We start from the raw sequence: 15,099 nt of genomic DNA on the forward strand, positions 1-15,099 counted from the left end.
GTTGGGAAACGTGGCCCCTGCTGGTGCCAACAGCCAGACGGGGGGTGACTGGCCCGGATTTAGGATTTGTAAAAGTCTGGTGATTTTTAAGCCAATCTCGTGTTTTGGGGGGTGGGGATCCCGATGTTTTACCGGGGGGGGGGGGGTAGGCGGGCTACTATGGGGGGGAGGGGCAGGGGGTGTGAAGGGGGGTCGGAGGGGCGTGGCTAACGGGGGTTGGGGGATAACTGGGAGCTCGAGGGTGACGGGGATTCGCGATCATAATTCATCACGGAGGTTAGGTGGCTAGTTCGTTTTTCTGATCAGGCGGCGCCAGGGCAGCCCTGCCCGCCCCCGGCGCGTGGGTCCTTGGCCGCTCCGCGGCGCAGCGTGGGTAGGCGGGGCGGGTCCTGCTTGGGGCCGCGTCGCAGGCGCATGCGCAGAAGGGGTGACTTTCAGGCCGGCGGCCGAGCCACTGCGCTGGCGGAAGGATGCTGAACAAGCTCATGGGGCCCCGCTATGCCCAGCTGCTCCGCACCTGGTGAGCGCCCGGGGCCCCGCCCCCCCCGCCCCGGGACCCTCTTTCAGGGGCCCCTCCCCTGGGGCGAGCCCCCCCCCCCCCCGCCCCGGGATCCTCTTTCCCAGGGCCCCTCCCCTGGGGCGAGCCCGCCCCCCCCCCGCCCCGGGACCCTCTTTCAAGGGCCCCTCCCCTGGGGCGAGCCCGCCCCCCCCCCCCCGCCCCGGGATCCTCTTTCAGGGGCCCCTCCCCTGGGGCGAGCCCCCCCCCCCCCCCCGCCCCGGGATCCTCTTTCAGGGGCCCCTCCCCTGGGGCGAGCCCGCCCCCCCCCCCGCCCCGGGACCCTCTTTCAAGGGCCCCTCCCCTGGGGCGAGCCCGCCCCCCCCCCCCGCCCCGGGACCCTCTTTCAGGGGCCCCTCCCCTGGGGCGAGCCCGCCCCCCGCCCCGGGACCCTCTTTCCCAGGGCCCCTCCCTTGGGACGAGCCCGCCCCCCTCGCCCTGGGACCCTCTTTCAGGGGCCCCTCCCCTGGGGCGAGCCTGCCCCCCCCCCGTCCCGGGACCCTCTTTCAGGGGCCCCTCCCCTGGGACGAGCCCGCCCCCCTTCCCCTGGGCGAACCTCTGGGCCCCTCTCTGTGGCGCCTGGTACTTCCTCTGGGCCCTTGCTCTCTGCCTTGATGGGGGGGGATTTCCCCTCTCTGGGGTCTTTCCCCTCCCAGATGCCTTTCCATCCTCGGGAGGGCTCCTTCCTGTCTCACTGCTGCCTGGCTGTGAGGCGAGGGTGGACTGTGAAGTCCAGTTCGCTTTGGGCCGTTAGCTGCTCTGCTCCTTGAGCAGGGAGAGGGAGTGCATGGGGGTGACCCACCTGCTCTTGCCGCCTTCTCCACGGTTTGCTTTTAGCTATCGCTTTTCCAAGGAGAAAATGAATGCTAATTGTGGGAGGGAGAAAAGACAAGGAGATGGGGTTCTATTCCGTTTAAACAAAATACAGGACTATGTAGCACTTTAAAGACTAACAAGATGGTTTATTAGATGATGAGCTTTTGTGGGCCAGACCCACTTCCTCAGATCAAATAGTGGAAGGAATCTGAGGAAGTGGGTCTGGCCCACAAAAGCTCATCATCTAATAAACCATCTTGTTAGTCTTTAAAGTGCTACATAGTCCTGTATTTTGTTTCAGCTACCCTAGACTAACACGGCTACATTTCTGTCACTATTCAGTTTAGTTATTGTGCAGTGACCTTGAGATAAAAGATCTAAATTTCCATGTACCTAGCATGCAGTCAAGTATCAGAGGGGTAGCCGTGTTAGTCTGAATCTGCAAAAGCGGCGAGGAGTCCTGTGGCACCTTATAGACTAACTGAAGTGTAGGAGCATAAGCTTTCGTGGACAAAGACCCACTTCGTCAGATGCATGCAGTGTTGCTCAGAGACCACAGAAAAAGGTGTCAGCTTGTAATGGAGGTAGTATAATTACTCTAAAACTACCACCTTGGTGTATGTTGGCAAAGATTTATTGGCAGATTTTGTGGTCTGCTAACTTTAAACTGCTTGATGAATCAGATGCTGTTTCTTACTTCTAGGATGTGGCCAGTGCTTCTCATTTTACTTGAGGAAAAAATTGCAGGCAGTTTTGTTGTTGTCAGTATTCTGTTGCAAAGTAACTATATACTTTTTTTAGTTCAGCTAACATAAGTCTTGGCCCAGTTCTAAATACTCTACCTAGCTAATAATGAGTGAACTAAACTGTGTTTTAAATAGGCTAAAATATAGTTTCCTAACTCTAGCTTTCTCTCTCCCTAAGGCCTAACACAAGTCAAACAAATTATTTTGAGGAAGTTCTATATTCTGCAGGTGGTTAAACTAGACAATCACAGTAGTATCCTCTGGCCTTATAATCCATGAATGTCTAACTGCAATTAAAATTTGGCCCTGGCTGTTTTCTGGCTTAACCATCTCTAGCGAGATGCAGGGATTTAGAGATTCCTGTACAGTGTTTACCACCCAACCTTGCAGTGATGTGCTAGAGCATGAGAACCTGAAGCTGACTACAAATAGACGTGACAAGGTGGATAAGTTAATATCTTTTATTGGGCCAAGTTGATCTCCATGAGAGGAGTAAGGTAAAAGTACTGGGAACCTGTTTACACTGGTATTTTACAGTGCTGTAACTTGATGCACTTGGGGGGGAGTGTTTCGCACCTCCGAGTGAGAAAATTACAGCACCATAACTTGCCAGTGTAGACCTGTCCTATGATTCCGTAAGTAAGCAGCAGATGCTTATTGCTAATGTAGCTGATGAGAAACATCCCTCTTCTACATATCTAAATGTTTGTATCTGTGTTCTACAGGACCCCCACATTGACTACATGGGGCACCGTAGGCGCTGTGGGATTGGTATGGGCCACAGATTGGAGATTGATCCTTGACTATGTTCCCTACATTAATGGCAAGTTTAAGAAAGATGAGTAAACTGCTGTTCTTCCCTCTAATGGTGAGTCTTCTGTTTTGTATTTATCAGGAGTGACTTGTGTACATTTTGTGGTTACATGCTATTTGATTTCACTGCGAACATAGAATCTAGCAATTTGAAACTGTAATATTCTGTCCAATACCTAGTCCTCAAAGAGAACTGTTGTGCTTTATCATGTAATTGTCTTCCTTGTACTGCGAGTAAGAGATGGCATTCTGACACTCTAGATAAAAAATAGTCCAATCCAGTTACATTATTAGTGCATCTCTGTGGAAACTAGCTAGTTATATTATTCTTCAGAGTGAGCCAGTGTAGTGTAGTGGATTTTTCTCAGTGTAAGTGTTCCCAGCTGTAAAAACACAGATAATATGTCACAAGGGTGTTAGCAGGATTACTTGATCCTTTATAGCAGATCTACTCAACTTTGGAAGCTCTGGGGGCCACAATGATACTCATAGCACATGTTGAAGGCCGCAACTTAAGTGTGGTTGCATATACATGCAAATATATATGCAAACAGATTCTTTCACACTGAGGGGCATGAATACAAAGATTAAGATGAGACTACACAACATTTAAGTCAGTTTTGATTATATTAATAAAATGCAGTATTTACCCCATTTCCACTCATATGACAGCACTTTTAATGAGCAATGACAGTCCAGGAATTTAACTACTAAAACGCATATCAACAGAAGACCATTATATTGAATACTTTTTTGTTTTGGCTCCTGCCTGTGGGCTGTGTTGAGCCCTGCGTAAACAAAAACTGCATTGCAGGCCGCAAACAAATGGGCCACATGCAGCCCGTGGGCCACGTGTTGAGTAGCCCTGCTTTATAGTGTCAAAGGGTGTTAAAGTTCTGCAGAAGAGCTCACAGTAATTACAATTATAACATGCATGTTCTGAGCTGATCTGCATTTAACTTCCTTACCTTATCCATCTCTTTCAGCTAGGGATCCATCTCTTTCAGCGAGTAGTCAACTAATATGTGATTTGTCCTTTTCATATTTGTTCATTTTTTTAATTGTATCCTTTGGTATATATGGTTGTGACTACTTTCTTCCACTATTTGATCTGAGGAAGTGGGTCTGGCCCACGAAAGCTCATCATCTAATAAACCATCTTGTTAGTCTTTAAAGTGCTACATTGTCCTGCATTTTAGTCAACTAACCCATTCTTTTTAGGTGACAAATCTGAGTTGTCCCAGATTCAGGTGTCATTAGAGGAAGTTTTGGAACAATTGGAAAAACTTAACAGTAACAAGTCACCGGGACCAGATGGCATTCACCCCAGAGTTCTGAAAACTCAAATTTGAAATTGCGGAACTATTATCTGTGGCTTATAAGCTATTCTTTAAATCGGCTTCTGATCAACAAACATGTGGACAAGGGGGAATCCAGTAGATATAGTGTACCTAGGTTTCCAGAAAGCCTTTGACAAAGTCCCTCACGAAAGGCTCTTGAGTAAAGTAAGGGCATGGGCTAAGTGGAAAGGTCCTCTTGTGGATTGATAAATGGTTAAAAGGCAGGAAACAAAGGGTAGCAATAAATGGTAAGTTTTCAGAATGGAGAGCGGTAACTAGTGTCCCCCAAGGGTCTGTACTGGGACCAATCCTATTCAACACCTTTCTCCAGATTATTTATAAACAGCGAGGTGGCAAAATCTGCAGATACCAAACTCTTCAAGATAGTTTGGTGAGATCTTTTTGAAACTCTTCACAGTTTGCTTTGATCTTAACTAAGTGATTGGGCAACAAAATGGCAAATGAAATTTAATGTTGATAAATGTAAAATAATGCACATTGGAAAACGTAATCCCAACTATACATACCATAGACACTAATTTAGCTACAGCTACTCAAGAGAGCTCTTGGAGTCATTGTGGCTAGTTCTCTGAAAACATCCACTCATTGTGCAGTGGCAGTCAAAAAAGCAAACCATGTTAGGAACCATTTAAAAAAAGGATAGAGTAGAAGACCAAGAACATATTATTGCCTCTATATAACACCATGGTATACTCACATCTTGAATACTGTGTATAGATGAGGTCGCCTCATCTCAAAAAAAAAAATATACTGGCATTGGAAAAGGTTCAGAAAAGGGCAACCAAAATGATGAGGGTGTTTGGAACGGGTACCATATGAAGAGAGATTAAAAGGACTGGGACTTCTAACCTTAGAAAAGAGGAGACTGAGGGGGGCTATGATAGAGGTCAATAAAATCATGACTGGTGTGGAAAAAGTGAATATGGAAAAAGTTAATTACTTGTTCTCATAATATAAGTAGTAGGGGTAACCAAATGAAATTAATAGGTAGCAGGTTTAAAACAAAAGGAAGTTTTTCTTCACATAGTGCGTGGTCGGTCTGTGGACCTCCTTGCCAGAGGAGATTGTGAATGCCAGGACTTGAGCAGGGTTCAAGAAAGAACTAGATACATTCATGGAGGTTAGATCCATCAATGGCTATTAGCAGGGCTCGACAAACCTCTGATTCTACTCACCCATGGCGAGTAGATTTCAGCCGGTCGCTCCGTGCGCCCCGTTCACCGGCGCTGCGCACATGCGCAGTGCTGGTCTGGTGCATGCGCGGTTGCGGGGCTGGCGAGTGCTCTCGCTGTGGTTTGTCAAGCCCTGGCTATTAGCCAGGATGCGTAGGAAGAAAGAACTGTTGATGGAGAAAGATCAGGTTAAGAACTATTTAGCAAAGCTAGACAGACACAAATCCATGGGTCCAGATTTAATGCATCCGAGGGTACTGAAGGAGTTGGCTGATGTAATTGCAGAGCCTTTGGCCATTAGCTTTGAAAACTTGTGGAGATCAGGAGAGGTCCCTGATGATTGGAAAAAGGCAAATGCAGAGCCCCTCTTTAAAAAAGGAAAGGACAATCCATGGAACTAACTACAAACCAGTCAGCCTCACCTCAGTCCCCAGAAAAATCATGGAGGGGATCCTCAAGAAATCAGTTTTGAAGCACTTGGAAGAGGGGAAAGTGATCAGGAATAGTCAACATGGATTCACCAAGGGCAAGTCCTGCCTGACCAACCTGATTGCCTTCTATGACCAGGTAGCTGGCTCTGGGGAAGGTGGGCGACATGGTATACCTTGACTTCAGCAAAGCTTTTGATATGGTCTCCCACAAGTTAAGGAAATATGGATTGGATAAATGGGACTGTAAGGTGGCTGGAAAGCTGGCTAGATTGTTGGGCTCAACAGGTTGTGTTCAACGACTCAATGTCTGGGCACTCCGCTTGAAACTGACCACCAGGCAAAGATCAGATCTAGGGGTGGTTTTGTTCAACATCTTTATTAATGACCTGGATGAGGGGTTGGATTGAACCCTCAGCAAGTTTGTGGATGACCCTAAGGGAGGGGGAAAGGTAGATCCATTGGAGGACAGGGATAGGGCCCAGATTGGGCCAAAAGAACTCGGATGAAGTTCAACAGGGATAAGTGCAGAGTCCTGCATTTGGGACAGAAGAATGCCAAACGCTGCTACAGGCAGGGGACTGACTAAGTAGCACTTCAGCAGAAAGTGGATGAGAAGCTGGATACGAGTCAACAATGTGCCCTTCTAGCCAAGAAGGCTCATGGCATATTAGGGTGCATGGTATTGCCAGCCGATCTAGAGAAGTGATTATTCCCCTTTTGTTTTCTGCATTGGTGAGGCCACATCTGGAGTATTGTATCTGGGCTCCCCCAGTATAGAAATGATGTGGACGCATTGGAGAGGGTCCAGCAGAGGGCAATCAGAATGATCAGGGGGCTGGAGCACATGACCTATGAGGAGAGGCTGAAGGATTTGGGCTTATTTAGTCTGCAGAAGAGAAGAGTGAGGGGGATTTGAGAGCAGCCTTCAATTCCCTGAAGGGGGTTTCCAAAGAAGATGGAGAGAGGCTGTTCTTAGTGGTGGCAGATGGCAGACTGAGGAGCAATGGGCTCAAGTTGCAGTGGGGGAGGTCTAGGTTGGATATTAGGAAAAACTTTTTCCCTAGGAGTGTGGTGAAGCCCTGGGCTGGGTTCCCAAGGGAGGGGGCAGAATCTCCATCCCTAGAGGTTTTTAAGTCCCAGCTTGACACCGCTCTGGCTGAGATGGTTTAGTTGGTTTGGCCCTGCTTTGGGCAGGGACTGGACTTGATGACTCCTGAGATCTCTGCCTGCCCTAGGATTCTATGAATGGTGTCCCTAGCCTCTGTCAGAGGCTGAGAATGGGTGATGGGAGAAGGGGTTGCTTGATGCTTTCTCTGTTCTGTTCACTCCCTTTGGGGCATGTGGCATTGGGCCACTGTCAGAAGGGTTAGATCAGGATTACTCAACTTTGGAAGCCCCGGTGGCCACAATGTTACTCTCAGCACACGCCGAGGGCTGCAACTTTAGTGTGGTTTCATATACATGCAAATAGCTCCTTTCACACAATGCGCTGGTGCTCCCAGCACATCCTTCCTGGGGGCCAGAAATGTCAACACCCTGTACCTGTCTGTTCCAGCCAGCCCATGCACTTGCGTCTTTCAATGCTCACCCCACCTGGGAGACGCCTCGCTGTTGTGGAGCTTGTTCCCAGTGGAGGCCATGTGTTGAACCCTGTGTAAACCCAAACTGCACTGCGGGCCACCAACAAATGGGCAGTTAACCGCATCTTAACATCCCTATTTTCAGCTTTTTTTTTTTTAAGTAAATGTAAAGGTATTGTGAAGATTTCCCTTGGATTAAGGAATCACCAATCCAAAAGGGTTGGGGAAACAGTTATCTGGGGAGAGTTCTGCATCTTGATATCTTTCCGTGGAAGAGACAATTGTATTTATGGTGCTTGATCCTATGGCATCTTGAGATAATTTCCTTTTGTTAAACACCAGCATATTTATCCAGCGCAGCTTGGGTGCTCAAGGGCAGGGAGCTGGGGTTGTGGGGGATGAGAGAGTCAGGGTTGGAGGGGCTCTGGGCAGGGGGGTAGAGGGGAACAGAGGCAAAGATTCCTACTAGGCCTGCTAGCTCTTCCCCTACCTGTCCCTGTCAGGGAGTGAGAGCAAAATTTGCAGGGGCAGATGAGCTGTGCTGCTCAGAATGAGGAATGCCACCAACTGTGTACTTCCCTCGCTTCCTGACAAGGGGAAGAGCTAGCAATGTCCCCTTCTCACACCCACCACCTGTCCTTCCTAAAGGGTTCCTGTGAGGTGGGAGGCTGGGGCAATCTCGGAGGGAGCTGAGGTGTGCTCCTAGCCATCCCCTTTCACCTGCCTGGGATTCTTCTCTCTTCTGTTTGATTTTATGAGAAGCAATCCCATTCCAGGCACATCCCATTGTCCTGGCACAACCAAACCCTGACCTTGCTTTAAGTTATCATAAGAGGAAGCTGTACACTAAATTTGGTGGTCCTGGCTCTTACCAGTTAGGAGCGTTCTTAGTCACTCTCTAATATATAGTTGACTGCTGGTTGTGGGATTTTTGAATCTGAAAACACAGAACACATAATTAGAAACTAGGGAAAAAATGCTGTTTTCTTTTTAATAAAGAATAAAATTTTCCTTTAAAGTATTTGTAAAGGAGATTTGGTTCATTTTTCTGCGTTCCGCTATGTCCCCTCACTTAAAGTGCAAGTTCTATTAGTAGCTTCATGAGGGGAACACAGTTCGGAATGGGGGCTAGAGCAGTGGTTCCCAGCCTGTGGGGTCCATGGCGGTGCTGTGGGGGGTGGGGATCCGCACAGAGCCTCTTGCAGCCAGCATGTCCTTCAACCCACGTTGCTTCCCGCAGCTTGGGAAGCAGCACAGGCTGAGGGACTTGCTGGCTGCTGGCACAGAGACTCTCAGCTCAGCTGAGAGGCTCCGTGCCAACAGGCAGCATGTCCTTCAGCCCGTACTGCTTCTCCAGTGGGCTGAGGGACGCTGCTTGGGAAGTATCATGGGCTGGGGGGGGGGGTGCACGCTGCAGGCAGAGCTATATTGTTTGCGGGGGAGGAGAGGGGTCCGTATCCTTGAAAAGGTTTGGAGCCACTGGGCTAGAGTGTTAATGTGGGATTGATTTTACTTCTAAAAGTTGATAAATTGCTCTAGGAAACTTAGTGCGAAGTCATTTGCCATGCTAATTGTTGAGCCTGTTAATGGAAAGGCTCTAAAGTTGTGGTACAGAACCTAAATTAATGTAATAAGCCTTTACTCCACTTGAAGGAAGGGGCAATAAATACATGCAAGTGGATGAATGTGCACTATGATTTCAGGAACATGTCAATTAATGGCATTGACATGGATCATATTCAATTTGTATTCTACACATTGCATTTAGAAGCAGAAGTTTGATCTATAGTTGTAAGATCAGGGAGAAATTGCTTGTGAATCTGAAAGTGGAAGGTAACTGGGTAAAAGTGATCATGCAGTTACGGGTTTCATGATCCTAACAAAAAGAAGGAGCAAGAGCCACAGAATAAGGACCATGAGCTTCAAAAAATTCAGACTTTAACAAACTTGGAGAACTGGTAGGAAAGATCCTATGGGAAGCAAATCTAAAAAAGAAGAGTTCAGGAATGCTGGCAGTCTCTCAAGGACACAATATTAGTGTACAACTCTAACCCATTCCTATTCAAAGGAAGGATGAGAAGACTATATCAGGAGTGCCTTAATGACCTAAACATCTAAAAGAAATCCTACAAACATTGCAAAGGAGCAATGTGAAAGAACAGCATGTAAGAACAAAATGTGTGAAACCTAGCAAGGGACATAAAAGGTGATAAGAAATGGTTGTTTAAATACATTAGGTGCAAGAGAGTGATGAAGGAAAGTGTGAGTGCTTTGCTTATTAACTGTTTTGTTCTTTTTAATCGTAGGAACCATGGGCTGGACTGGGTGTATTGGATCCATTCTTCCTCCTGGAGACCCTAGTCTGATGTGAATTTGAAATGCTCATTGTGGACTTCAGAAGAGGCCGTGATGTTACTTAATCTCTACTGAACAGTTATGAACAGTCACATTTGATTTAACATGCTGGCTGCACAAATATGTGAATATGCTTCTGGGTTACTTTCACAGAAGGTCTCATTCAGATGAGCTGAATTCATAAAACAGATGTACAAAATAAATTCTAAACTGAATAACTTGTGGTAAGTTGACCCTTCCTTGTGGAAGCTATTCTGTGATGGAGGTTAAACTTAAATTCATAACTCTCAAATGCAATCTGAGAAATGACTCTCGTCCTCCAACCATTAGTGCCATTAACATGGATCCAAAGTATTCAAATGTTCAATTTCTGTAGAGTCCTCTGATGGTTTACTTCTAACAGCTGGTGCTGTAAAGTAGCATGATAATTCCACTGAAAGGGTAGGTAACTGAAACTTCAGTATTCCAATGACCAGGGCTCGACATACTGCTGATTCTGCTTGCTCATGGCAAGTAAATTTCACCCGGTCGCTCCGTGCTCCCCATTCACCGGCACTGTGCGCATGCACAGCGCCGGTCTGGTGCATGCACGGTGCGGGGCTGGCAAGCAGCTTTCACCGCCGTTTTGTCAAGCCCTGCCAATGGCTATTTCATTACAACTGAATTAACTTTAGTGTACCTTACCTTATGAAAAATAGATTGTTCCATCACATGTTTAACACCAGCACACTTTTTAGATGGAAATTCCTCAAGCAGTTGAGGAGGGGGAAGGAGTTGGGATTTGTGATGGCACAGTCCTTTGTGCCCTCAACTCAAATAGCAGAAGCATCAAACATAACATGTCAGTCAGGCAGGGTTGTCCTGATGGGTTCCTGACACGTCTTCTGTTCCATCAATGATGATAAACTTTTGCCTGCATGCATGTGCTCCCCTGTCTAATCTGTTAGCTATGCACAATTAGTCAACATGACAGTGTCCAAGAGAGCCCCCAGAGACCACAAATCAGATAAGGATCGAAAGCATCCGGCTAGGTTTATTGCCAAGCAAAGTACAATAATAGCGAACAGACTCTCCACTGTACCACTATACATGTGTACATCGTGACAACTGACTAACACCCAATCAATACTCTGGATTTAGTGCTGCCCCCATGATCAGCTGACAACCACTTTTTGGGGGGCACTTTTATACACTGGTACAAACAAGTTACACATTGCTCCTGATGTACAAGGTTGCCACCCTCTGTTAGCTAGTTATCTTACCTCATAGAAAGGGAGGTTTCCATTACTATCCATCATGCTGTCTACTTAGACCTGAGCCTGGGCTAGTATGTATGTTATCTGTGGGTATGTGTTGGTACCAAGACGTATGTTAATGAGGGGTTCTGTTATGACCCCTCTAGAATATGCTTACAGCCTGTGCCTAGTACATCTTAGGTATGAGTGTTCTTGCCAGTTTTTGTGAGCAGGGCCTGCCTCTTGCTAGCAACCTAATCTGCTTTATATTAGCAAAGATTTGACCATTGCTGTCTAGGTGTCCAGCCTCATACTTGGCCTGTGATACGTGAGCTTATGTTTCAGGCCCTTATCTTATTACAGCATGAATATCCTCTTAACTATTAAAGACTAAAAATATGTTCTCTTCCATTACAGTTTACGAAGGCTTGTCCTTTCATATACACACACACAGAGCAGCACTGGTTTTGTTTCAATGTTTTAATCTTTAATTCTACCTTTCAGAATCTTTCATGTAATGAATGACTTAAATGGAAACCATTTTGAAGCTACATTGGTATTTGAATGTTGGAGAGTTTAGTTCAGTGCTGAAGGCTTTAAATTGCAAGTAAAACTGAGGTCTGGCTTTAGGTCCTAGTCACTCTTTGCAGCCAGAACAATTAATTTAAATGGAGCCTTGAGAGAGGAGGAAAAAACTAAAATTAAATGTCATACATCCAGTAATGTTACGTCTGAAAACTCAAATATGCTGGCCTGAAGCAATGGTAACATTAGTGATAGTATAGTGTAGGTTAACATTCTTGTATGATCCTTATAAGGTCTCTAGCCACAGTAACCTCCATGGAAACTTAACCAATGCACCTGAAAACTGCCACATCTTATCAGGGTAGAATTTTTCACGCTAGTAAGCTTCATATAAGATGTCTTAGAATCTGCTGATTTCTACAAGAGAACTTCTCCAGTTCTATAAGTGTCTTAGTACTTGGCCTTAAAGGTCAAAAGTGATTTGATTTACAGACTCTGTACATGTTTGACTGATCATCCTGATCCTGGAGTTTCATGAAGATGCACGGGGAGTGATGAGCTAAAATGGGTGGGAGAACAATACATCCGATGGGGGCGGGGAACAACAGATTTTGTGAGCTCTAGACTAAGGCCACGAGGGAGCTGCTGTGGCTTAGGCTCCTTGGAACTACCATTGATTCCTTACGTTGCTATTGGCAACAGTAGCTTTAAGTGCCCTCACCCCTTTTGACTCCAGAAAACTCTTCAAAGGTCTGTGTTTCATTTTGTGCATGCTCTTCTCTTGTCAAAACTCTGCTTTTCCCAATACCATTTTTAGGTGAAATCAAGCAGGTGAACTCTTCTTTCATTATACCTGGTTTTACCTATTCAGTTACATATCTAAGGTGAGTATGCTTATAAATATTACTGCTGACATTTGACAGATCGTTTCCTAGTTGAGCTCTAGGAAATGACTTAATTTTAGTCCAGTTCCTGATGGAAGGGTAGGGATCCATCTTTCAGAATTGTCAACAGCTAACATTAACTCAAACTCCTATTGCAATTCTAGGAGGGTGTGTACAGGTCCTGTGTGGCACCTGCTCTTTACAAAGGAATGAGAATTTCTGAAGACCTGTCTGCAGATGTGTCGCCTCTTAAAAGGTGTTAGTTTCTATATAGAAACCGTAATAATACGATGCGGATGGGATGAGGTCAGTGAGGGTTACAGAGAGACTTTATTTTCAAGTACCAACTTGCCACTGTATTTAGGCACTTTCAGAAGCAGGTAGCCTGTGGATTTATCTTTGGCTGTATAGAAGCACAAGTGGCTGAACTGCTCCAATGATGGCTGCTTATCTGATTGACATCGAGTTGTCAAATTAATTATTTACGTCAGGGGTGGCCAACACGTTACAGACAAAGAGCCAAAATAGTGGTGGATACCGTGCAAAGAGCCGAGGGAAATAAATTGTTGAGCCAAAAAAATAAACACCTCTGCCCCTTTAACAGTGGAGTGTGGCCCAAGCAGGCTTCCAGTGGCCACAGAGTCAGATCTCTCTGCCCCAAGTGGTGCCCTGACCAGACAAGGAAAAAAGTTCAGCGCAGGGGAACGCAAAATAGCCGTGGGTGCAGGAGCCACAACTTTGCCTTTGAAGAGCCGCATGCAGCTCACAAGCCACGGGTTGGCCACCCCAACTTACACTGTTATTAATCTAGTTGCAGGAGAAAGCTTGGCAGCATTTTTAGGCATTTGGTGCAAGAAATGTAATAAAATACTTCCAGTAATTACTGGCCATGTGTCAATTGGAAAGAGTGACTATCTAGTGCCATTTAAAAAAATCACTCTACAGAATCACAAGTCAAATATAATCTTATTACAATCAAAGTAGTGGGGAACCATGGTCTGATAGGAAAATAAAAATCCTAACCTTTGTGAGCTTGAAATACTCCACTAGGGGGCATATTCAATGTTAGACTGATGGCAGCTGGATTAAAACCAAAAAGCTAATGTGATTTAAAACTACTAAAAACTATGAAGGTGGGAGGGGGAAAGATGCAACTCAAAAAAAAAAAAAAAAAAAAAAAAAAGCTGAATATCTTAAATAGATTTTAACAAAATGCAGGACAATGTAGCACTTAAAAGACTAACAAGATGGTTTATTAGATGATGAGCTTTCGTGGGCCAGACCCACTTCCTCAGATTTTAACAAGATCCTGGAATGCGCACACAGAAATTTCCTCTTCAGCAAGTGCTGGTCCATGCCTATTCTACTCTTGGGCTATGTCTACGCTAGCGGCTTCTTGCACAAGTACGGCCATTCTTGCGCAAGAATCTGTAGAGCATCCACACTGCTCGCCCACTCTAGCGCAAGGAAATTTACAGTACGGTGTGGTAAGAGGGCTTCTTGCGCAAGAGCTACGCTCTTTTTTAACAGGTGTAAGCCCTCTTGCGCCAGAGCTCTTGCACAAGAGGGCAGTGTGGACGCTCAGCAGGGATGTCTTGCACAAGAAAGCCCTATGGTTAAATGGCCATCAGAGCTTTCTTGTGCAAGAGAGCGTCCACACCGCCATGGGTGCTCTTGCGCAAAAGCACAGCTCGCACATGGCAGTGTGGACATTTTCTTGCACAAGAACATCTTGCGCAAGAAGCCGCCAGTGTAGACATAGCCTTGGAGTGTGTGCACTCAAGACTGGATGTTACTGGTTTAGCAGTATCCATTCACTTGTGCCCTAGATACTCTTCCCCTGCCCACCATCTCATGGCATAAGGGACAAAATGAGCCCAAATTCCTTTTAGTTCCTTTTTGTTGGCCTGTAGCTGTAACTCCCAGCCCTATCCATTATTGCACGCTGTCCAATTCATCTTGGAGGGGATCTTCAAGGAATCCATTTTGAAGCGAGGAAAATAATCAGGAACAGTCAAAATGGATTCACCAAGGGCAATGCATGCCTGACCAACTTGATTGCCTTCTACAACAAGGTAACTGGCTCTGTGGACATGGGGAAGGCAGTGGATGTGATATACATTGACTTTAGCAATGCTTTTGATATGGTCTCCCACAGTATTCTTGCCAGCAAGTTAAAGTAGTATGGATTGGATATATGGACTGTAAATGGATAGAAGGCTGGCTCGATGATAGGGCTCAACAGGTAGTGATCAATGGCTCAATGTCTGATTTGCAGTCGGTATCAAGCAGAGTGCTGCTAGGGTCAGTACTAGTGCCGGTTTTGTTCTTCATCTTTGTTAATGACCTGGATGAGGGGATGGATTGCACCCTCAAAGTTTGCAGATGACATTGATAAGCAGCAGTTCAGTAGAAAAGGACCTGGGGATTACCGTGGATAAGAAAAAACTTAAACAACAAATAAACTAGTAGCACCTTAAATACTAACAAAACATGTAGGCTACGTCTAGATTGCATCCCTTTTTCGTAAAAGGGATGCAAATTAGACGTATCACAATTGCTAATGAAGCGGGGATTTAAATCTCCCCCGCTTCATTAGCATAAAAATGGCTGCCGCTTTTTTTC

The 15,099-nt window shown here is 46.0% G+C and overlaps 1 protein-coding gene across 1 annotated transcript; it reads left to right on the top strand.

The window, feature by feature from the left end:
- The first annotated feature begins 424 nt into the window (after positions 1–424).
- UQCR11 (ubiquinol-cytochrome c reductase, complex III subunit XI) lies at positions 425–10,048 on the top strand. Its single transcript, XM_075903253.1, has 3 exons — positions 425–520; positions 2,844–2,986; positions 9,782–10,048. The coding sequence occupies exons 1-2, from the start codon at positions 471–473 to the stop codon at positions 2,962–2,964; spliced, it is 171 nt and encodes a 56-aa protein (XP_075759368.1). The 5' UTR covers positions 425–470; the 3' UTR covers positions 2,965–2,986; positions 9,782–10,048.
- Positions 10,049–15,099: the final 5,051 nt, after the last annotated feature.

Source organism: Pelodiscus sinensis, chromosome 19 (assembly GCF_049634645.1).
Source record: "Pelodiscus sinensis isolate JC-2024 chromosome 19, ASM4963464v1, whole genome shotgun sequence".
In the NCBI taxonomy this organism is placed as follows: domain Eukaryota; kingdom Metazoa; phylum Chordata; order Testudines; family Trionychidae; genus Pelodiscus; species Pelodiscus sinensis.